Raw genomic sequence first — 24,172 nt, 5'->3', positions numbered from 1 at the left:
CAAGCTAGATTAAGTCGTGAGGTTAGGCAGATTTAGAATAAATTTTTTTATTTTATGAACTAGTCCAGATACCAAATATAGACATTTCCAAACTGATCTGCAATTATAAAATGTGAGGGTATATCCGTCTTTCCATAACAACCAGACTTCCAACCTCTGTTAGTAGCACCTTCCGAGATCGCTCAATAGTCAATACAGAGAGAGAAAGGACTGCCACGACTGAGACTAGAAAGCAAAGCACAGACAAGAGCCCAAATCAAATAAACAAAAAAAAAGAAAAAAAGAAAAAAAAAAGACATAAGAAGAGAAAAAGAAAAACGAAAAGGGAAGGAAAACTTCCGTAGAATTTGTGTTTACAGTTTTCTCAATTTCCGATTCATTCCCAATTTCTGCAGATCTGATTTTCCTACCGAGTGTTCAAATTCCCGAATTTTCAATTCCGACGAAAACCCTAGAGAAATGTTCCGATTGGAGCAGGAGAAGATCCGGAAACGAATTTGACATCCGAATTCGTTTTCTTTCAATCGGTGAATTCAATTACACCAGAAATTATAATTCCTAGGGTTTGACATGGCCGACGCTCTTTCAGTGATTCCCGCGTCTGTACTCCGCAACCTCGCGGACAAGCTTTACGAAAAGCGCAAGAATGCCGCGCTTGAGGTCTTTCTTTCTTGCACGATTCATTTTTGTTTCTAGTTTCGAGTGGTTGTAATTAGATCTTCAATTGAATTCTATATGTGTGGGCGTTTATGTATAGGTTGAGGGAATTGTGAAACAGCTCACAACGGCTGGGGATCACGATAAGATTACGGCGGTGATCAATTTGCTCACTACGGAATTCACTTATTCGCCACAAGCGAATCACCGGAAGGTATTGGTGTGAATGTTTGCCAGTGGGTTGCTTTATAAGTTATTTAATTTGGCAGACTAGTTGGAAGTTCAATTTGCGTGGCTCTATTTTTCCATGTTGATTAAGTTTCTCTCTTCAAACGCTCGAATTTTGATTCTTTTTGTTGCATAGGGAGGATTGATAGGACTAGCTGCTGCAACAGTTGGTTTGACCAGTGAAGCGGCTCAACATCTTGAGGTAAGGCGTTATTTATTTAGAAATCAAGTTTTTGTATAAATCTTTAACGTATTGTGGCCAGGTTGGTTTGAATTTTGGTAGTTACGTGTGCAGTTAACCTTCATGAGGTAGTATATAGCAAGGGCTACAAATAGGATGCTTAGTTTTGCTAGTTAAAACTAGCACAATGTGCTAAGCTTTCACTCTAGATGACTAAAACACTGACCTTTTACCCAGAATAATGTTGCTGTAGTGTGTTCCAATAGGTGGAAGTGAAGACTGATCTGATAAGATGTTAAAGTTTTTTATTTTCCTGGCGATGGAATTCCAACATATACATAATGTTTTATGGGCCCACTGTATACGGTGTCTCATTATCTGACAAACAGGATTTGAAGTTAGTTTCCTTCTACGACTTTTTGCTTTGCAGATTGTACTTATGCCTTGGCTTGTAAACCAATATCAATCTTGGTTTTTTCTTAAATAAGTTTAAATGGCTTATGAAATCATCCCCTCTGATTTTATTTGGAGATCTAGGGCTAAATTTGTGGGAAGGTGATATTTAATTTTAAATTTACATAGGTTTTACTAAGAAAGCAGTCATGTAGTTACAAATGAGGCATTACATTGAGGGAGCAATTCCGTTCATAATTATGAAGTGAGTCATTTAGAAATATTTGTAGCTTACGAATTAAATCATATTGGACATGTAAGAGATGCCAACACTTTATGCAATGTTGTAAACTTGTAATCCTTTTGAAAGTTCCCTTTGTGCATCCCTTAACTGAGTTGATTGCCAGCTTATGAGAATATATAATGGTCCCATGTCAGCTATATTAAGCTGTCCATCTCAAAGTTTAGCTCCTTTCCTTCTGGAAAGTACTAGTTTTAAAGCTATTTATATACATTTCTAACTCAATTAAATGCCAAATTCTTCTTTATTGGTATTGAGTATTTATTTTGCTTCTGATTTATCTTGCCAGCAAATTGTGCCTCCTGTGCTTGATTCCTTTTCTGACCAAGATAGCAGAGTTCGTTATTATGCTTGTGAAGCTCTATATAACATTGCAAAGGTGAGCGGATTAGGTGGCTGACTTATTAATTTATTATTCTGTTTCCCTGACTTGGGCTTGATATAATTTTGTTTTATTTTTCTGGTTCTCAGGTTGTAAGAGGAGATTTTATCATATTCTTTAATAAGATATTTGATGCCTTGTGTAAGCTTTCAGCAGACTCAGATGCTAATGTACAAAGTGCTGCTCATCTTTTAGATCGGCTTGTAAAGGTAATTTAACCTCCTTCCTCATCTACAGAAAGGAAAATCGAAAGCAAGGGTCTTTGGTTTTTTTCAATTGATTGTCTTCAAGATAGACATTTATTTTTTCTATATTAATTCTTTTTATATACTGAAGCAGGATATTGTCACTGAAAGTGATCAATTCAGGTGCGTAATATTCTTGATCTGGATTTGTGACTCTCAAGACATAATACAACACTTACATTTAATTTTGTTTGTCTGTTTCTTTCCCTTCTGCAGCATTGAAGAATTTATACCATTGTTGAGGGAGCGTATGAATGTCCTAAATCCCTATGTCCGCCAGTTTTTGGTTGGATGGATCACTGTCTTAGACAGTGTTCCAGATATTGATATGCTGGGATTTCTTCCTGATTTTCTTGATGGTAATTGTTTTTCATAGTAAAAATTATCTGCTTCTTCATTTCAAATATTTTCTGGTAATTGGATATGAACTTACAATTTGCTTATAAATATCAGGCTTGTTTAATATGTTAAGTGATTCAAGCCATGAGATAAGACAACAAGCTGATTCAGCACTTTCAGAGTTTCTCCAAGAGATCAAGAACTCTCCAGTAAGACTTCTAACTGTTAATCCACCAATCCTGCAATAATGTCTGTAGTATGTTTTTTGTTGTTGTTACTTTTGGAGAACCTGTGCCAGTCATTCCTCCCACCCCCTACCCCCGCGCCTCTACCCAATGTACACACACACACACACACACACATAGCCAGCTTCCCCCCTTTTTCTGAATCTAAAAACTACATATCTTGTTCATTTGTAATTTTCTGACTCGAGCAGTGCTACTCTTCAAGTCTGTAGATTATGGTCGCATGGCTGAAATACTGGTACAGAGGGCTGCTTCACCGGATGAATTTACTCGGTTAACAGCTATCACATGGGTATTTTCTGCCTACTCATTGCTATCATTGTCATAGGGTTTGTATGGATGATGTTCTCAATATTCTCATGAAAGCAATGCTTTTCTTGATAGTCTTTTGCATGTGATTCTTTGTTATGCAGATAAATGAGTTCGTAAAGCTTGGTGGGGACCAGCTTGTTCCCTATTATGCTGATATTCTGGGAGCGATTTTACCCTGCATATCTGATAAAGAAGAGAAAATTAGAGTGGTTGGTTAAAGTTCCTCCCTCTTCTTTTTTTTCTTCTTATTTTTGGTTTTGGGGGTGGGGGAGGGGTTGTGTTTTTCCTGATTTCATTGCTTCTGGGAGTTACTTTCACTGAATTCTTTTATTTTTCTTTCCCATCACCTAAAGGTTGCTCGTGAAACCAATGAAGAGCTTCGTGCCATTAAGGCTGATCCAGCTGAAGGATTTGACGTTGGAGCAATCCTCTCTATTGCAAGGAGGTGTAGTTTTTCTAACCAAACAACCTAGGGTGATATGTTATTAGAATATGCCCTTTTATTTCATGGGTATATATAGTACGTCTGCATGTTGTGGAGCTATTTGAAATGTCCATTCTCAAGTTGCGTTTTTTATCCTTATGCTCTATTGTTATGCTGGAGGATTTGTGGTGATTTGGGAAATTTTTTCTGATCAGGCAATTATCTAGTGAATGGGAGGCTACTAGAATCGAAGCATTGCACTGGATTTCAAACCTTCTAAACAGACATCGTGCTGAGGTAATTGGGCACTTTTCTAATTGCACGCACTTCTAGTTGCATGATTTTGAACCTAGTGTAATGTTTATTCAGGGGAGTTCGTATTGAACTTTTTTCAAAATTAAACTGGATAACTTACGCCTTTGTGTAAATTGTAATATAAAATTTCTATTACCAATTCACAACCTGGTTAATAGTTCTTAGTTCATTGCTAGTTATATATCGAGTTACTGTTTGTCCGGGCCTGTATTTTTTGTCAGATATTTTATTTTAATTTTTACCTGAAACAGGTTTTAACTTTTCTGAACGACATATTTGACACCCTTTTGGAAGCACTTTCAGATCCTTCTGATCAGGTAATCCTTTTAGTCTGATGGATCTTTTTCTTTTATTGTTTCAAGATGTATTTTCTAATCTTTATTTGGTTGCATGAGTTTGGATGGTGATTATTTTTTATTTTTTTCCATGGCTGTCTGTATTTTCTCAGTTATTATGTTCAAATTATGATTCACATGGATCTTTCGATCTGTTGATTGACTACTAGTTGAGGTTCTCAAAGAAAAAAAGATGATTGAAAAACAGTACTGCTGAGAGAAAGCTACTCTAAAACGTATATCGCCAATAGTGATTGGTTACCAAGAGTTGAGAGAGTTAGCCCTGGCGGATTTTGTTCAGAAATTGGCTGTTAGGAATATGGTGAGAGAAATTGAAGTGATTCTTCTAAGAACTTGCTCCTGTGTGAAGGAAACTTAAAGTGTTTCTTCTTCTTGTTTTTATAGTTTCAGTGTATATTGATCATAATGGGTTTATAACATTTTCTCTACTATTCTGATAAGAGTGAGTTACCATTTTTTTGTTTGTTTGGTTCGATGGATGAGGATTATGGGAGTTTAGCGGCTGAAATTATGAGTACCATCAATTATCTCAGATGCTTGTGATTTCATGTGGTACATTGTCATGCACTAAATAATACTCTTGTTACTACCTTTATTGAATTCTCCTTGGGCTCTGCGAGTTTCTTCTGCTGACTGATGTGAATTATTCTTTTATTTATGTATTTTTCCAGAGGCATTTTGAACTTTCTTTGAGAAGTAAAAATAAAAAATAAAATTATAGTGTCTTCATGTAATACTTTCTTTCCTATTACCAGATATCCTCTGTAGTTATCCATTGTGAGCTGTCTCCTAGTATGCCAGAATGTAGCTTATTTATTACTTTATGATGTCCAGAAGCATGCATAATGAAAACCTAATTGCACAGAGACATATTGAACAGCATTTATTTGGGTATCTAATGTTGCGAGTCTGGATTTATGTCCAGGTGGTTCTCCTGGTCCTTGAAGTTCATGCATGCATAGCACAAGATACACAACACTTCCGCCAGCTTGTCGTGTTCCTCGTGCATAATTTCCGTGTAGATAACTCTCTTCTAGAGAAGTGAGTCTCTCTCTCTCTCTCTCTCCTCCTCCTCCTCCTCCTGGTCCTTTAGCTAGTATTTTCAATTGTATCTATGATAATGTGTTTTTTATTTTGACTCTGCCCTTTCTTTTCATTCTTTTCCCCAAGGCGTGGTGCTTTGATAATTCGGCGACTTTGTGTGCTTTTAGATGCTGAAAGGGTATACCGAGAACTGTCTACTATACTAGAAGGAGAGTCAGACCTGGATTTTGCATCTATTATGGTTCAGGTTGTTATTTATCTCACAACATAAAGTAATATGTGCACAAGTAACCATATAATGAAGCAATTATTTGCATGTGATATGATTTGTAATTGAAATGGTTTTATACATCCTAGTGGCTAGAATTAAAACAGTTTACTATGACCGAGGCATTAAAAAGACCAATTTTTCTAAAATGATTTTATTTATTTTATGGTCGTATGCTTTATTCAACAGTTCCTTCTTATGTGTTCTTTTCAGCATAATCTTTATTTATCCCTGTGTTCCTTTTTCCTTGTTCAGGCTTTGAACTTGATTTTACTTACATCCTCCGAGCTGTCTGAGCTTCGAGATCTTTTGAAACATTCACTTGTAAATCCTTCTGGGAAAGACTTGTTTGTTTCTTTATATGCTTCTTGGTGCCACTCACCCATGGCAATTATAAGCCTCTGCTTATTAGCTCAGGTGAGGTTCTAGAGCTTTCTCACCCATGGATACCCCTTTGATTTAAAAATCTGTGTTTGCATGTGAACATTTGTTCTGTTTTCATGAACATGTTTTTATTGACAGACATATCAGCATGCGAGTACTGTGGTTCAGTCTCTGGTGGAGGAAGATATTAATGTGAAATTTTTGGTCCAGTTGGATAAATTGATTCGGTTACTAGAAACTCCGATCTTCGCATATCTTAGATTACAGGTGCAGTATTGAAATGTATTTCTTATATCATTGCCATATTTTTAACCTTTGTTCTGCATACTACATTAGCTGCTCTCTCTCTCTCTCTCTCTCTCTCTCTCTCTCTCTCAAGGAGTGGCCTCTCATGCTTCTCAAAGTCAGCTTTATGAATTGGAGTATAGGGAGAGAAAATGAGCTTGCCATTTTGGTTATGCTTAAATGTTTCATGTCAAGTTTATCATTTGGCAAAATAAGAAAAAATGTTTTATTGCAAGTTTTGTACAGAATGCCTGTTTGCTTTTTACCATTTTGTGTTTTCTGCGTTGCTTTCTCAAATTGAGATCTAATGTTGAGTGACTGAGCTGTCTTTTGGTTCTTGCAGCTTCTTGAACCTGGAAGACATGTATGGTTGTTAAAAGCCTTGTATGGTCTTCTGATGTTGCTTCCCCAGGTATAAACTAAGAATTCTTCATTTTCCTTCTTCTTCCTCTATACAACTGCAAGCATGATGTTGTCTTAAATCCCTTATTTATAACTTTTGCTTCCTCTATATTAGGAAGTCAGAAGTAAAAGAGTAGTTTTCTTTTTCCAATAAATAGAAGATAGTGTTGTTTACTTATCTTGGCTATGATGTAGTTCAAAGATCCTTGTTTTACCTTTCGTTTTTCTTCTGACCTTCTTTGGAAACTATTTAAGGATGAACCTTTCAGTAAGTTCTTGTTCCGAAATCTTTCCTGGTGGTGGCAAATGATAGTATTAAATGTTAAAAATACTATTAAGCATTAATCATTAATCATCAATCATTGAGATCAGACCTTAAATTTATCTCGAAACTACTTCAAACTGTGCCTCATGAGAGTTCTGGTTCTTGTAATAGTAGCAATCGTCCAAACTGTGCCTTGAGAGTTCTGTTTTTTGTGATTAGTAGCAATCATCTTGGTATTTGTAATGTGTATAAGCTTCATTTGATTCTTGATTGCAGCAAAGTGCCGCCTTTAAAATCCTACGGACTCGTTTGAAAACTGTGCCTTCATACTCATTTAATGGTGAGCAACTCAGGCGAACTTCTTCGGGGAATCCCTATCAAATCCTACATCACATGCCAGGTGGCTCACAGATAACTGAAGATGGCGACATAAGCCAGGACAGTAAGAATTCACATAATGGAATCAACTTTGCTTCAAGACTACAGCAGTTTGAGCAAATGCAGCGACAGCATCGTCAGCATGCGAAAGTGCAGGCACAATCACACAGAAATTCAACATCTTCTTCAACACCAAAGGTTTGTTGAGTTTCTTCCTTGGGATATTAACATTGCTGTTGAGATTTATTGGCATCTTGATGAGTGTGTTTTTGGAAAATGTTATGTGGGAGCTGTATTGACAGGCACCTGCTGCAAACATTTCTTCAGATAGCCCGTACTTACTTTCCTTTTTTTTATTAAACTACAACTTATTATAGTTATATGGTGTCATACAGTCATACTTGCTATGTAATGGTTTGATTTTCTCCCATATTGCACCTCTAAAGCTGCAACTTGTGTGTTGGAATTACGTTGTTTCTTGGTGTATATGCAGGATGTGCAAAGACCTGAAGAACTCAGCAGGACTTCTTCATCAGATGTGAATAGGCCTCCTTCGAGATCTAGGAGGGCGACGGGGCAGTTACAATTATAATGTTATTGCTTCTGGACCCTGGCTGAGGGTAATATGTATTCACCTCAGCAAAGCATAGGAAGGAGTGGTGGATGCGATCTGGTTGGTATAGTTTGTAAAATTGTATATCATAGTAGTTTGTTGTTAAACTCATGCAGGTTGGTTGGGATGGTGAAAATTGGGTTTTGAATTGAGATGAGCAGCTCATTTATCGCGAGCTATTCTTTTGACTTGTGTAAGAAGAGGGATGTGCCCATGTGGTTCTGTTATTTTTTATTGAAAACCATGTGGGGAGGAGGAGAGGGTAGAGGGAGATATTTCATTTAGAAAGATGGCAGTGTGTTTTCTTGAGATGTATCTGTTACACAGTTACAGCAATCTTATAAAGTTAGTCGAGCTACTTCGTCTTCATGTACACCTTGATCCTGATCCTCAAAAATGAAAAAAAAGAAAGAAAAAAAAGAAAGGAAACGAAAGTTTATTTGTAGTTATTAATTGATTTGCTTGTGTTTTCACCCAACACGGTTCTTTAAATCCATTCATTCATTTGTGTACTGCTGATGATTTCTCTGTGTTTTTAACCCTTTTTTGGTGAATAATGAAGGGGGTGAGACACCCCAAAAAACAAACGTGATTTTAAAATAAATCAAGTCTATCAATCAATTATGGTTTCTTATCTGTTCTCATTTCAAGAGGTCCAATAATAAAATCCCAACCAAATATCTCACTCAGAATATTATGTGTAATTTGGGGAATGCTTCTTGCTTTAAACATAAAGAGTCCAAAATCAATTTTGGATTGAATACTTGGGTTGGGCAAAATCCAAAATCGGAGCTGTAACCTAATGACATGAGATTTCATCAAGCTTTATATTCAGATACAGGAGATCCAAGTCAGCGGGTAGCAAGACAAATCAAAATAGAGAAACAGAGAGATCAAGGCAACTAACTCGTAAAGGAAATGCAACAGGCAGCAGGTGGATTGATCGATTGTTTGATTTACTTACCAAACCTCCTCTCCAGTTTTCGCTGTCTGCCAAATGTGAGAAACCCAAGAGCTTTAGCTATTAGTGGGCGCGAGGCCGGCGTATGCAGAGGTGCTTCTCCTTTTCCCTCATGACGTGTCATTTTCTTTACACTTAAAACAATGCTATTAATACATCAAACAACCTACTTTTTGTTTTCCATATTTACCCTTATTTAATGTATTGACTTTAATATTTACTTCAATTCATTCAATTTTTTTTTACAACTTTCTCTCTCTTCGAATAATACAGACTTGCAGCCCCAAATTCAACCCTCTATTATCATTTTGAGAGAGCCAGACCTTCACACCTGAAACAACATGACATTCCCACAAAAAAATCAAAATCAAAATCCATCAAAATCATTTTGTTTATTTATCATATTAAAGTTTGCAATTTTAAGGTGAGATTTTTAAATTTGGGCTAGGATGTTGTTGTTGATACTTGGTAATGGTCCTCAAACCCAAATTTAGTATAATGGCCAATGCTTGCCGTGTTCTTGAGGGTCTTCTTACCGTAGCCAAAACTTGCAGGGGCTTGGTTTTGTTTGAAGAAAGATTGGGGGAAGAGAGAAAAAGAGGGAGAGAGAAGGAAGAGAGTAAGGGGAGGTGGTGAGGAGAGGGTGGGGTGGAGATGGGTGGTGTTAAGGAGATGGTGGGGAAGATGGAGGTGCTAGGCTTTGGGGAAGAAGGTGGGGACGACTTGAGATAGGGTTTTTTTTATTTTTATTTTTATTTAAATTTAATTTTTTATTATTAAATATTTAATAAATTAATATAATAATTTTTTTACAAGTTATTAAGAAAGCTGTAAAAAAATTAATAAATTAAAGTCAAGTCAATACATCAAATAATGGTAAATATGGAAAACAAAAGTTAGGTTGTTTGATGTATTAATGGCATTGTTTTAAGTGTAAAGAAAATGACACATGTCATGAGGGAAAGGGAGAAGGTCCAAAGGAGAAGGTTAGAGAAAAAGTTGCTAGCATTCCCCTAAACTTTTATGGATTTGAAGGATTTGATTATTCTCAAAAGCCAAAAACGAAATTAGCTTAGATATTATTTAAAATGTGAAGGATTTGATTACTTGGCAAATGCCGCCACAATTATTTTACATAACAGCAGCAGCCCTTCAATTATGGACAACTCTACTGTTACTTGGACAACTAAACAAGCCATTAAAAACAGTCCTACGGAGGGTTAGCTTCCTTCCTTGAACAAATTACTTAATAATAAAGTTGCTCCTGAGGATGCCATTGACTTTGTAAAGCCTCATTTCTGCACATCTTTTACCATTCCATTTGAATAATGATGTCTTTCTCTCTTTTTTTTCCTTTTTTTCTGGACTGAAGAGTTTTTCTAGTGCAATTGAACATAACCCAAATGAGAAACTTGAGCGATGTTATCTGTTGTGAATATTGATATATATATATTTACTATTTCCTGAGAATGAGAAGAAAAAAAAAACCATTCAAATCCAACCGCATCAACTAAATAGAACTTACTCATAAAATTAATCTAATTGGACTTAATAGCATAAAAAGGCTGACCAGTTATCGCACGTTCACAGAAAAACTTTAAAACTTGATAGCAACAAGTTCAGATCCTATTTCCTTTATAATATGGTAAGGGCTTAAAGCATGGTGTAGTAGGGAAAGGGAAAGGGAAAGGGAAAGAGAAAATATATGTCCAGTAGTACAGATCCTTCTTGTCTTGCACAAGAATCAACCCATTAATTATGTTTTACAATAATGAAACGAAATGAAATGCTATTCCACTCCATTCTCATGAATTATAATCTTAAGGGGGCAAGGGTTTCACGATAACTAGTAATTAAGCCCAACCGAGCATCACCATCATTCCGCCATATCAAATCAGGCAAAACAATTGAACTTTTATAAAAACTATTACTCTTCATATCATAGAAATGATGAGATGCCTGTACTTCCGGTGAAGATTGAATGAAGAGCTCACCTGTGTGAATTGTACGTAAAGAATTCAAATGATGGTACGTCGACTCCCGCCAATGAGAGGGAAAATTGATAGTCTCTTTAGCCCACACTTGATTTTGGTAGTCCTTCAAAATCCATAACTCCAACATTAATTTCTGTGGCATCGCATCCTTGTTATCCATTAGAGCTAGACGTCCACCCACTTCAGCAATTGTCCAACAGGGATCACTACCATCATCTTCAGGAGTTGTGATGACCTTGAATCTCTCCTCTCCAAGGTCAAATACCACTATCCTACTCCTATCCTCACCATCTTGATATATCCAATGTAGGGCTCCATGAAGGCACACACTTTCGCCATACAAGTGGGAAGAAAGGGGATTAAAAGGGAGGTGATCGAGGTCTACCCCAATGCACCTCCATGAATCAGAACCCAAAGTCAAAATCTCGAGCTTTAAACTAAAGAGATTTGAAGTCCAATCATGGCACAAATGGACTTGGAGAAGCTTATACTCGTTTGTAAAAGGACTGAACCCAAAGTGGCCTTTAATCTGGAGTGTGTATTTGGACAGTGAAGTATGGGGGAGAATGATCGACTCTCCAGTGGAGGGATTAAATATATGAACGTGGTCCTCGGGGTCATGTTCATGGTGGGTTTTAGTGGCTACCGGTTTAGCAAAGTAAAAAATACAAAACAGGCCATTAGTACACTGATAATCGTAGAGATGATAGTCAGGGGACAGTGTTAGAAGGTGGGTGGCAGGTGAGGTACTACCATCTCCATCTCCATCTCCATCTCCATCTTGGTTGATTTGGACGGAGAGCAAGTGGTCGTGGCCTGTGTCGCGGTCAAAGACATTGAGGAGGAGGTGAGTGTACCTGCTGTTGTTGCAGCGCAAGTTTCGGTGGACACCAAGAAATGTAGGGTTACCGGAGATGAGAGAGGACCATGACTTGCAAACGCACTTGAACCGCATCAGAGACTTGGCTGGTAGCCGTGGCAGTATAAGAAACCATATGATTTCACTTGGGAGCTCTGGAATTACTGATGGAACATGATCACCTTCAACTTCAGCGACTTCCATGTTTCTACTACTACCTACACTTGTAAGATTGGTGAATATTGTAACTGTTGAGAACATAAATATCTACTACCCAAAAAATTGCAAGAGCATTCATTTGGGCAATTTTCAATCTAACATATCAATAAACCAACAATAATCATAGCTTCCCATCTATCAATCATTTACTGTTCATGATTTGAAGCAAAATAGCGAAAAAACGAAAAAGAAATATGAGCAGTGGGCAATATTCAATCAAACATATAAGTAAATCAGTAATAATCATAACTTTCCATCTATCGATCATTCACCACTCATGTTCTAGCAAAACAGCAAAAAATGAACCGAGAAATTTTATTTTTGGTGCTAAAATGGACAGAGAAATTGAATTTGCTTTCAGAGACTAAAAATTTAAACGGCACCTGAGTGATTTGAAGCTTTGGATGGCAGTGTGCGGCTATGAGTGGTGATGACGGCGGCGTGCAGCGGCAGAGGGTGGAGAAAAGCAGTGCAACAGAGACAGAGTGGAGAAAAACCTCTGCTTGCTACAGACAGCCTAGGTTTCCCTGCTATTAACAACAACAATGGCTGCTTCGACATACATTTGTTTTCTTTTACTAAATTAGAGGAACCCGACCCACTAAACTGTTTTCCTTACTTTGATTATTAATCATACGGGATTTATTCATGGATTTTTTTTTCTATTAATAAATTTTGAAGGATTACGGTGAAAATTAACAGATCCTAATTTTCAAGTTTTTTTTTTTTTTTTTTTCTGTTACGATATAATATAATGGATATGTTGATTGATCATCCCACTCTGTTATGGGAAAATTATTACAGTACAGTAGTAGTTTTAAAGAAATCAGGGGGAAAATATAAATAAAAAATTGTTTGGGGCATTATTAGAATGTAATGTGGAAATCAATTAAGTATTGAGTATTATTTTACATATTATTGGTAGCAACGCAATCTACAGTTACAAATACAATATGCATAATCTACAATCAACTGTGAATTATAGAGCTAGATTTAGAGGTACAGAGTAAAAAGCCAACAACTTAGCTTGGCGCGCACCAAGATTACAGCAGCACCCCCTTTAATTATGAACAACAACTCTTACTTCAACAGATAGATAAAAAGCTAAACAAGACATTGGGCGGAAAACGTGTTAAAACAACTCATATATACTACTAATACTATAATACTGTATACTAGTGTTTACAAAGCATAGATTTTCTCAAGGTCGGAGTTATAGTCATCATCAAGATCTGAGATGTTTGCCGAGTAGACAGACCACGAGAAGGACTTGCTTCCGCTGGCCCTTTTGATGCGCCGTTGAGAGTCGCGCCGGAAACCCCCAAAGTGTTGCCGGAAAACAAAGTAGCACATGCTTGCAAGAGTTCCAACAAGCATTGGCACTCCCATAACGGTTATGGTAATAGCCATCCATGAACTCCCCTCTCCAACGACCACAAAGGCTATCGCCAGAAAAGCCCCACAAGTGCAAGCGCAGGCAGCCCACATTAGTTTGTTAACCACTGACACCACTTGCTTCTGAGCCCCTGTCTCCCAGGCCACCAAAGTGATCTGAACCACAACAACTGCTAGCGACATGAAAAGGGACGTAGCGTTTAACAGGTAGAACACTTTGAAACCAACACTATCGGCTATGTTAGCCGTCCCTGCTTCTGGTCCTTCCATTGCATATTGGCCAGGCAAGTTAAACATGGCCAAGAAGGCTATCGACGCAAACAGAACAGCAACTACTGTAATAGAATTGTTAGTGTTCTGGACAGCTTCTCTATGAAGTTTCTTTAGTTCTTTGGCAATACCAGAAACTCGTCGTCGAGTTGTTTCATTTTGTATAAGCTGTGACTGCACCTCATGCTTGATATCACTCACAGTTCTCTTCAGTTCCATCGCTTCGTCCACTTGGCCAACATGTCTTGCATACTTGGCACCAGCTTCCGCTAGTACTTCTTTAATTTCCAATGTTGATTCTCCATACGGTAGTGTATCTGCCAAATCCTTTGCAGTTTCATAATGATTATTAATGGCATTGACATCAATAGTCCTATAGCTTAGCAGAACGCCCACTATCTGAAAGAAAGGGTAAAACTTCAACACGGGAGTAAAAAGAAAAAAAAATGAATACACAAACATATGCCATTGGACTCACACCAGCAAGGCATTAAATTATAAGCTCTTCCTCAGATGCTGTCAAGAATCGACTTTGAGGATGTAATACTATAGTTATATATTCCTTCAAATACTTTCTGGTTCCTCATCGAAGCTTTTCAATGAGGAAAAACAGGCTCACAATATAGCCAAGGGTTGACGGGCAATGAGAAAGCAGATGCTTTATCAATTATGCATGTAGGCACTTGGTGTATTATCTGGTTAATCTTAAATATTTATTTGGTATCTTCTTGCATGATTCCTTGGCAAGTGATACTTTATTGATGCTGCAAGAGGAATCGCCATGAAAATGAACTAGCTCCTAATCCAGTTTAGATTTACGGTTACCACGTAAGTAAAAGCAACTGATAAATGCAAGGGAAGGCAGAAATAGTTAATGACAAGGATTTCATGAGCTGATGCATTTTCATCCTACATGGAATGGCAATACGTACAAATGTAAAGCGGGCAGAAATAAGTAATGACAAGGATTTCATGAGCTCATGTGCTTCTATCGTAAATAAAATGCCAACATGAAGATACCTGTGGACGGCATTTCCTTGTAGCTATATGCACAGCTGTATTGCCCTTCTTGTCGCGTTCATTCAGTATAGAATGGTCAGCAAGCAAAATCTCCTCTACAATCGGAGTACACTGACCTTTTACAGCCATATGGAGTGCAGTTTGACCCTTTTTATCTTTTATGCAGACTATTCCTGGATCTCGATCTATAAGTTCTTTCCCAGTACGTAGGTGGCCATATCTTGCGGTTGTATGTAATGCAGTTTTACCATTTTTTCTCACTATCCTCATTGAGCTGACATCGGCATCCAAGATGGTGTTAACTACCTCTAAATGGTCCTGAGCGGCAGCTGAATAAAGAGGGCTAGTGTTTGACGAGTCACACAATTTACAAAGCTCAGGCCAAATTGCCAATAGTGCCTTCACAATACCTGAATAAATAACAGTCAATACCCTATTCCAGATAAATTTATAAAAAAGAAATCCTTTCACCACTGCAGTGATTACCGTATACATATAGCATGGAAAACACAGAAATCAACTCAAAATGGCCACCAGATTGCAAAATTTCTTATACATTAACCTCTAGGATATATCACAGTAGCTTCAGTATATGCAAAGCAGATTAAGACAAACAAGACCTTCAAAATTATCATCTTTACCAGGTTAGCGATACGCAATTTATCAGTGATTATTTATTATTTCCCTTGGCCTACAAACATATACCATATACTTGAGGAGATGACTTTTTTTCTTCTGAGCTTCCCTTCAAAATATGTCAAAATCAAAATCATAGTTCTTTTTGGTTCTTCAGTTCGAAATACACTCCTTTATGGAAACAAACCAAAATAAATTTCTTTTTAAAGGAAAAAAAAACAAAGGAATTTCAACATGTCAGACTTGGGAATTATTCTGCTTGCAGTACAGAGAATTTGATCCTCTTACTAATCTCAAATATTCACTCTAGGAAGGAAATTATTAATAATTATTGTACATACCCTTCCTTCAGCGTGCATAAAAATAACCAATCAATTATCATCGCGCGCGCACACACAAGCAAAGCTTAAGCACAGTAACAGTTAGAAAGCAATACCTAAGTAGCCACGCTTGGCGGCAACATGAAAGGCGTTCATATCATGCTTGGACCTGATCTTTGCAATCTCTATATTACAGAACTGGAGCAAGTAACTGAACACCTCCTCTAGATTATTCTCTGCAGCCACATACAAGGCAGTCTCGCCTGCATCGTTCTGCATCGCCATCAGATCAGAGACGAGTGACCCATTTGAGGGCTCGTCCTTTGTGAGCTTATCGACCACCTGTCTCACCGACCCAAGGTCGCCGGATCGAACGGCGGAGAAGAAACATTGGTGGGTAAGGAAACGCAGAGACTTTGAGTCCATCGTGATTCGTGGGAGTTAAAAAGATTTAATCTTTCAAAAAGTCTCAGCTTCCCTTCATCAACAGAGAGAGGAGGAGGAACTGGAAGACCAGCCGACCAGATATAACTGTAAACGAGTCGAGAGGAGAGGGAATGATATGGGGATATATGAGGTGCAGGGTTTCAGTGCTCTGTCTTTCAATTCAGATATTGGATTCTTGGCAGTATGGATTTTATTTTTACTTTTTCAATTTTGATTGATTAATGGTGTATTTTTTTAATTTGAGACAGAGATTGATTGATTTAAATTTAATGGTGTAGACTGTAAAGTGGGGTCCTTTTGGGAGGACATCATGTGCGGCCAGGGGAGAAATTCTAAGAGCAACTCCACCCATAAGAGCATTTCCACCAGTTGCCTCTTGCCATGGCAAGATTAGCCCTAGGACAGACACTATTCACGTGAATAGTGGCTGCCCTAGCCCCCTCCAGCAAAATGTGTTTCCAGCAGTTGGGGCTTGCCATGGCAAATACTATTCATTTTTTTTGTTTTTTTCACAACTTTTTTTACTTAAATAATTAATTTGGATAATATTTTCGGATAAGATTTTTTGGTTTCTACGTGTCAATACTATTCATATTGGATAATATTTTCGGATAAGATTTTATTTTATTAGTTGTATTGGTTGGTATTTATAGGAAAAAAAAAATATGGGGATTTGGTGTTAAAAGTGAAGAGTATTGGTTGGTATATATAGACATTGGCGAACCCAGAATTTTTGTAGCAGATGTGCAATATTGACTAAGTATGAAAAATAATTTTTTGGAATAATCATTTTCTCAAGATAATTTTTGGCGGCTTTTATTTCTTACACATCAAATAAGAAAACTTGATTTTATGAAATTTTAATATGAAGTATATATTGACTTAATGAGCCATCATTTTTAGCTTAAATCGTATTTTGCACTAAAACCGATTTTTTCATATTTTGATTTGATGGGAATTTGATTTTCTAGTATTTTTATTTGAATCCAAATAGGGGGTACTTCCTTATTTACATTGTAAACTTAAGTAAATTGAGTAATATAAAAATAAATTAAACTTAAATGTTGAAAATGGAAATAAGGTATAGAGAAAAGAAAAAAAAAATCTGCCTTGCCCTCGGGCCAGCCCAGTCTGCTGGGTCCCACCATTTGCCCGGGCTAGATTTTGTTGCTGGAAACCATTTTTTTGCCCAAACTCCCCCCAGCCCGAGTCCAGCCTTAGCTGCTGGAAATGCTCTAAGGACTAAGTCTAGGGCAAACAAGGGCTGCCACTATTCATGTTAATAGTGGCAGCCTTGCCATTTGTGGTTTCACCCATAAGAGCTAAGTTTAGGGCAAGTCTAAGGCAAATACTATTCATTGTACTTTATTTTCTATTTTTTTATACTTTAAACCATTAATTTTGATAATATTTTGTAATTAAATTTTTTGATAATATTTTTAGTTGTCACGTGTCCATTATTTTTAAGAAAAGATTTTCGGATGAGAAACTCGGTTGCAACATGTCTTATTTTCCAGATAAACTTTTTGGATATTCATTAAAAAAAATTATAATCTCAGATTTCAGATAACATTTTCACCCTCTAAAATTGTGCCACGTGTCCCATGTCAGATAAGATTTTCATATATTTAAAAAATATATATAATCTCATATTTTCAGATAAGATTTTCACCCTCTAAAATTGTGCCACGTGTTATCTCTGTCAGATAAGATTTTCAAATATTTAAAAAAAAATTATAATCTCAGATTTCAGATAAGATTTTCATCCTCTAAAATTGTGCCACGTGTCATCTCTATCTTCTGAATCCCTTTATAAAACTACACCATCAACTCATACCTCTCACACCATCTCTTATCTACTCCTTCATTTCTCAGATTTTACAAAACACATTCTACTCTCAATGTCAAACTTGAGGAGGGTGTTGGAGAGGCAACAGAAAAAAAGGGAAGAAATCCGGCGTAGACGTGCTGAAGAAGATCGGGATGCCGATGAAGAAGAGGAACAAATGCTTGCAGCATCGGTGTGTATGCTTAATCAATCAAGGCAACACCGTCGTCCTCGTGTCCCAAATATGGACAGACGTAGGGAGTCTCGGGGTAAGAATCTCTTGGAGGATTACTTTATCCCAAATTCGTTATATCCTAGCCATAAGTTTCGAGAGAGATATAGAATGCAGCCACATTTGTTTCAAAAAATCATGCATGATATTTGTAATTACGACACATACTTCATTCAAAAGCATGATGTTGTTGGAGTTTTGGGTCTTATCCCGGAGCAAAAACTTACAGCTGCTTTGCGGATGCTTGCTTATGGGGCATCTGCAGAGCAGGTGGATGAGATTGCAAGGATGGAAAAATCAATTATCCTAGAGTGCTTGGTGAGATTCGGTGATGTAGTGGAACCCGATCTTTGACAAAATTCTCCATGAATTTTGCTCCACATATGATGGAACTTCATCTCATTGCCCGTGATAGGGTCATGAATAACGTTCACCCAAGACTGACACAACGCAATATCTTCCTGAGTTGACCACGAGCCTCCGGTTTGGACAGAAGATGCCATTTGTTTTTTTTTTTTTTTTCTACAAATGGAAAGTAGTAGAAAAATGTGAATGGAGAGTAAAAAAATATTGGAAGGAGAAGAGTTTGTATGGAGAATTGGTGTGGGAAGTGAAAAATGTGAGTGGAGAGTAAAAAATATTGGAAGGAGAAGAGTTTGTATAGAGAATTGGTGTGGGAAGTGAATAATGTGAGTGGAGAGTAAAAAATATTGGATGGAGAAGAAATTGTATGAAGATTTAGTGTGGAAAGTAAATAAAATGGTTGGGTATTTATAGGGAAAAAAATACATAATTTTATGGTTTTTTTTCGATTTTTTTTTAGCTAAAAAAACGAGGACCGTCGGATTTCTGGAGAAAAACCCATCGGAGAAGCCCGGTTGCGACACGTGTCAAATGCCCGTTGGAGTCTGTCAGGGGCGAGGTCAGTGTGCGGAAGTCAAATTTTTTTACCTTTGGCGCGTGTAATTCATGCGCTAACGGTAAAGAAAATTTGAATGACTGTGCGATCTTTGACAAAATTCTCCATGAATTTTGCTCCACATGTAAGAACCCAAACCAAAATATCTAAAAATAAGATTTCTTTATTCAAGCCAAAAGACGATTTTGCCCTCGCATATTTTAATAGGGGAAAATTTGACTTTTTGATCGGAAAAGAATTTGAGAATTTCGCTTGCGCCGTTGCGTAGAGCACGGCGAAACGAGTCTGTAGACACGGAGTAGACCCGAATCGGAGTTCTAACGAAGAAATTACGAGAAAAATACCGCAAAGGGCAAAATGGTAATTTGATCAAAAGTCAGATTTTTTATCCCTTCTCTCTCCTCTCCCCCGTCATTTTCTCTCTCCTCTCTCCCAATTGCACAGCGCGCGACCCTCCATCCTTCCAGCTGCTCCCGTCGCCACCACCGGCCAGCTCGATCTCCGGCACCGGTACCAGTCGAACCGCCGCTTGCCCGCCGACCTTTCCCGACCAACCCCAGCCACGGGCACGCCGGATTCTGGCCGGAATCGGCCATTCTTGCCGACGGACGTGTTCAAACTTCCAGTTTGAATATGTCTCTCGTTTCTTCACCAAATTTTTTGAGTGAGGCACCAGGAGTCCAGCTAACCCTCAGGAGGGACCTTCGAAGGGTCCAACCAGCTCGGACCAGCAGTGAGTGGACTTTTCTTTCTTAAAAAGATTTTATAATTTTATGTTATATTTGATCTTGAATAAGTGTTATAGTATGAACTTTATTGTGAAATACCTTTATTTTTATGAAAATTAGCCAAGCAGCAGATTTGAGGTTTTTGAGCCAAAATAGTAGTTTAGCTCAGATTTACCAGAATTCAGAGGATATCAGATTTGATCAGAAATAGTTATTTTAGACCACCATGTACCCACTCTCTATTTGGTGATTACCCAGAGTTGGACCGATGTTGACGGACATCCGGTCCGATTTCAGTTAGTCAGTGCACTTGACTTGCCTCACGAGTTTCGGGGACGCTCGAACCGTGAGTGCCAAGATTTGCGGCTCGGCAGACTTGGTGTCCCGAGACCTGCCAGGATTGCGGCTCGGCTGACTCTGTGTCCCCGAGACCTGCCAGGATAGCGGATCAGGATGACTACGGTCCCCTGTATTCTGCCTGAGCGACTCGAGCTGACTTGGTGTCATCGAGGACCTGCCGGCGGATCAGGCTGATCATAGTCCCTTGATTTCGCCAGTTTGCTGCTTTGGTAGCCTGTGTGACGCCCGAGACCTGCCAGGAAATTGACGGTTATCACAGGGGTACAATTAGGTGGCAGTTTTAAAGGATTCTTTTTAAAACTTTTTATTGCAGTTATTGTTTCACTCATTTTTATCAGTATATTTGATACTCAAACATGTGTTATACTGTTATATCTTTGTTTAGTATGTGAACATTTCTATAGTTACGTTTATCTATGTTTAAATGATTATCTCGAGTTTGATTATGATCAAATAGTAGCTTTTATGTCCCTATGTTTTTCAAACGGGGGTTACTATGTTCTCAAATGTTTTCACGAACATTATTTTTGGTCCACTCACAATTTTAACTTGTTTTTCGCCCCCAGGCCGTAGAAGAAGGAAGGAAAACACCCGGGCTAGGGATGGCAACGGGTCGGGTAGGGGCCGGGTATGACAATACCATCCCCATCCCCGCTCTCCATCCCCACCCCCGTCCCCGAACCCATCCCCGTTTATTAGGTTTCGGGGAATCCCCGTCCCCGTCCCTGTCGGGAGACTATCCCCCATACCCGCCCCGAATCCCCGATTTTTTTGCATAAAAAAATATTTATCATACATTTTAATATTAAGTTTCATATTACATTATCATTCAACACATCCAAATTAACTATAAAGTTCAACTCAACTATTCAAAATCACATCAATATGAAATTCCATAGAAAATTAGGAAGAATTAGGAGAGGGAAGTTAACTTAGAGTTAAACATAAATATTTTATTTATATATTTATTTATTTAAATATAAACATATATATTTTCGGGTCGGGTTCGGGGATGGGGACGCCAATACCATCCCCTCCCCATACCCGTCGGGGATTTTTCAAGTTCGGGGATCCCCGTACCCGATACCCATTTAGCCCCGAAATCTCTCCCCGTTAGGGTCGGGGACCCGACGGGGACCCGCCCCTACGGGGATTTTTGCCATCCCTAACCCGGGCCATCATCCTAGCTCCCGCCCCACCACCGAAGCGTAGGACCTCGTTTTAACTTTCTTAGTTCTATAAATTTGTATATAAGGCTCTGATATCTTGTTGAACATGAGAAACTGGAGTTAAGATCTGTTTGTTGAGTTAGTCTGGCAGTTGGTAGGTTGTTTGAGACTGTTTGACAGGTGGAAGACTTTGGGTTTGGTCAAAATACAGGGGAGACTCTGCCGGATTTTCGGCAGAAGTCGGGAGAAAATTTTAAAAAGAATTTGAAAAAGGAAAGGGTAAAAAGGTCATTCGTGCCCGACATTCGCCAGGTGTCGGACACGCACAGGATTCGGCTCGGTTTCCAAAGCGGAAATTGGGTCGGGTCGTGTCACCACATATGATGGAACTTCATCTCATTGCCCGTGATAGGGTCATGACTAACGTTCACCCAAGACTGACACAACGCAATATCTGCCTGAGTTGACCACGAGCCTCCGGTTTCGACAGAAGATGCCATTTGTTTTTTTATTTTTTATTTAATACAAATGGAAAGTAGTAGAAAAATGTGAGTGGAGAGTAAAAAATATTGGAAGGAGAAGAGTTTGTATGGAGAATTGGTGTGGGAAGTGAAAAATGTAAGTGGAGAGTAAAAAATATTGGAAGGAGAAGAGTTTGTATGGAGAATTGGTGTGGGAAGTGAATAATGTTAGTGGAGAGTAAAAAATATTGGATGGAGAATAAATTGTATGAAGATTTAGTGTGGAAAGTAAATAAAATGGTTAGGTATTTATAGGGAAAAAATACATAATTTTATGGTATTTTTTCGATTTTTTTTTAGCCAAAAAAACGAGGACCGTCGGATTTCTAGAAAAAAAACCCATCGGAGAAGCCCGGTTGTGACACGTGTCAAATGCCCGTTGGAGTCTGTCAGGGGTGACGTCAGCGCGTGGAAGTCAAATTTTTTTACCTTTGGCGCGTGTAATTGACGCGCCAACGGTAAAGAAAATTTGAATTACTGTGCGCTCATCACCGCCCTCGGGCTGAAGCCCAGACGAGACTTGCTCTTGGGCCTGCCCGGGTTGGTGGGACCCACTGATTGCCCATGCTCAATCTTGCGCGCTGGAGGGTGTTGGGCTTGCGAGGGCAGCCTTTTGCCCGGTTTTGCGTAGAGCGGTGGAGTTGCTCTAAGTCTAGAGCAAGTGTAAGGCAATTACTATTCACTTAATTTTATTTTTTATTTTTTATACTTAAACCATCGATTTTAATAAGCTTTTTGGATACGATTTTCAATTCCCAAGTGTTAATATTTATTGTAAAATCCTCACCTAAAAATCAAGATAACATTTTCGGATAAAATTTTGAAATTAAATTGGTGTGGAAAGTGAATAATATTGGTATGTATGTATAGAAAAAAAAATTCATAATTTTTTGATATTTTTTTTGAATTTTTTTTGATTTTTTGTTCAATTTTTTTAAGCCAAAAATTGGACAATTGTTGGATTGTGCAAGATTTTTTGATCGGAGGCTCCAGGAGAAGCCACATGGCTTATAACCATTGGGCAATGTGGGCTGGTGGGTCCAACAGTAATAAAAAATTTGAAAATCAGCTGCTAACGTCAGCAGCCCGAGGTCAACAGCCCAGGCAGGATTAGCCCGTGGGCTTGCCCAGGCTAGTGGGACCCACCATTTGCCCTGGCTCATTGTTGCGCGCTAGAGCTGGAATGGGCTGCCAAGGGGGCCTTTTACCCAAATTTGGTGCAACGGTGGACATGCTCTAATAACTCAATGACACGATAGATAAATTTTTCATGTATAATTATGTTATTGATTGGAAATAACAAAATAGTGTTATTCCCCTTATATATAAGTTTTTTTGGGAGCCTAAGGGAGGGAGGTGTTGACTGTTGCGGCCTTAAGATTCTCCTCCAATTTCAAGTCAATTTCAGGACTGCAATTTTGCTCCTAGCATTTGGCATTACATCATACTTACTCATCATTAACGTATTGTAAATGTAACACGTTGCATCATTTGGTATGAAATGGTAATCTCTAATTGGCAAAGCATGAATATCTTTATCATGGTAGTTAAATTTGCCCATTCAGTTTAATATTTGAGAATTTGAGAGAGTACATTTTTCATGATAATATTATGAAAAGGAAAAATAGAATAATATTATTATTATCACATTTATATACTTTATTTTAAATACTATTTTATGTGGCAAATGAGGTGAACAAACACATCAATTAAAATTAATTTAACATTTTCTTTTCTTTTATGATTTATTGACACTTTTTAATTGATATGATTGTCTACTGCTACATAAGGTGGTATGCGAATGCAATATACAAATGTAATAAGAGTAGTATTACCTGAAAAAATATTTATCTTTAGTTCCATATACAAAATAATAAAGATGAAAAGAAATCAAAGAAATGATGCAAATATTTTTCTGTTATATACATTCAACATAGTTGTGAGTATCAACATCAGGTTCCTTAAATCATCATCCTATATCAAGTATTGCAAAGTGTATAACCAACCAAAAGGCTCGATTGACTCAATAACCTACAAGGATAAGGATAAAACATGTCAAGAAAATAATCTTACCGTATCCAATATCGATATGGATTTACAATTCTTACCTCTTATTGCTCGGACCCCCACATAAAACAACCCTAGGCTATAAATACATACATTATGCGGCTAAGCTAACCCCTAATTCTCAAAAAGTCACGCGAAAAAGTTAGTTTGATGTGATTTTTGTTTAATTAGTGCCATTTACTCATTCTCAAATAGTTGGTTGAGTCGGTG

At 37.9% G+C, this 24,172-nt stretch overlaps 3 protein-coding genes across 6 annotated transcripts; 1 reads left to right on the top strand and 2 right to left on the bottom strand.

Moving 5' to 3' along the window:
- The first annotated feature begins 49 nt into the window (after positions 1 to 49).
- Positions 50 to 8,442, top strand: LOC117633895 (protein VAC14 homolog). 4 transcript variants are annotated; one of them, XM_034367736.1, is made up of 20 exons: positions 63 to 660; positions 758 to 871; positions 1,022 to 1,087; positions 2,050 to 2,139; positions 2,232 to 2,351; positions 2,479 to 2,510; positions 2,604 to 2,746; positions 2,841 to 2,935; positions 3,177 to 3,263; positions 3,385 to 3,492; positions 3,637 to 3,728; positions 3,923 to 4,004; positions 4,274 to 4,339; positions 5,304 to 5,419; positions 5,549 to 5,669; positions 5,946 to 6,107; positions 6,213 to 6,341; positions 6,703 to 6,771; positions 7,303 to 7,602; positions 7,898 to 8,442. In XM_034367736.1, the coding sequence occupies exons 1-20, from the start codon at positions 571 to 573 to the stop codon at positions 7,994 to 7,996; spliced, it is 2,181 nt and encodes a 726-aa protein (XP_034223627.1). In that variant the 5' UTR covers positions 63 to 570; the 3' UTR covers positions 7,997 to 8,442. The 4 variants fall into 4 exon arrangements, with proteins under 4 accessions (XP_034223653.1, XP_034223645.1, XP_034223627.1 ...); XM_034367745.1 differs by having other exon boundaries at positions 68 to 660; positions 2,482 to 2,510; XM_034367762.1 differs by lacking the exons at positions 5,946 to 6,107; positions 6,213 to 6,341 and having other exon boundaries at positions 50 to 660; positions 7,898 to 8,390.
- A 2,101-nt stretch (positions 8,443 to 10,543) lies between these two features.
- On the bottom strand, positions 10,544 to 12,674 carry LOC117614446 (F-box protein At4g19940-like). Its single transcript, XM_034343261.1, has 2 exons — positions 12,434 to 12,674; positions 10,544 to 12,049 (listed from the first exon to the last, which is right to left on the bottom strand). The coding sequence occupies exons 1-2, from the start codon at positions 12,609 to 12,611 to the stop codon at positions 10,791 to 10,793; spliced, it is 1,437 nt and encodes a 478-aa protein (XP_034199152.1). The 5' UTR covers positions 12,612 to 12,674; the 3' UTR covers positions 10,544 to 10,790.
- Positions 12,675 to 12,916: 242 nt separating this feature from the next.
- On the bottom strand, positions 12,917 to 16,374 carry LOC117614663 (ankyrin repeat-containing protein At2g01680). Its single transcript, XM_034343548.1, has 3 exons — positions 15,808 to 16,374; positions 14,736 to 15,145; positions 12,917 to 14,114 (listed from the first exon to the last, which is right to left on the bottom strand). The coding sequence occupies exons 1-3, from the start codon at positions 16,115 to 16,117 to the stop codon at positions 13,233 to 13,235; spliced, it is 1,602 nt and encodes a 533-aa protein (XP_034199439.1). The 5' UTR covers positions 16,118 to 16,374; the 3' UTR covers positions 12,917 to 13,232.
- Positions 16,375 to 24,172: the final 7,798 nt, after the last annotated feature.

Source organism: Prunus dulcis, chromosome 1, assembly GCF_902201215.1.
Source record: "Prunus dulcis chromosome 1, ALMONDv2, whole genome shotgun sequence".
NCBI lineage: Eukaryota > Viridiplantae > Streptophyta > Magnoliopsida > Rosales > Rosaceae > Prunus > Prunus dulcis.
This window is presented reverse-complemented; position numbering and strand designations above follow the sequence as displayed.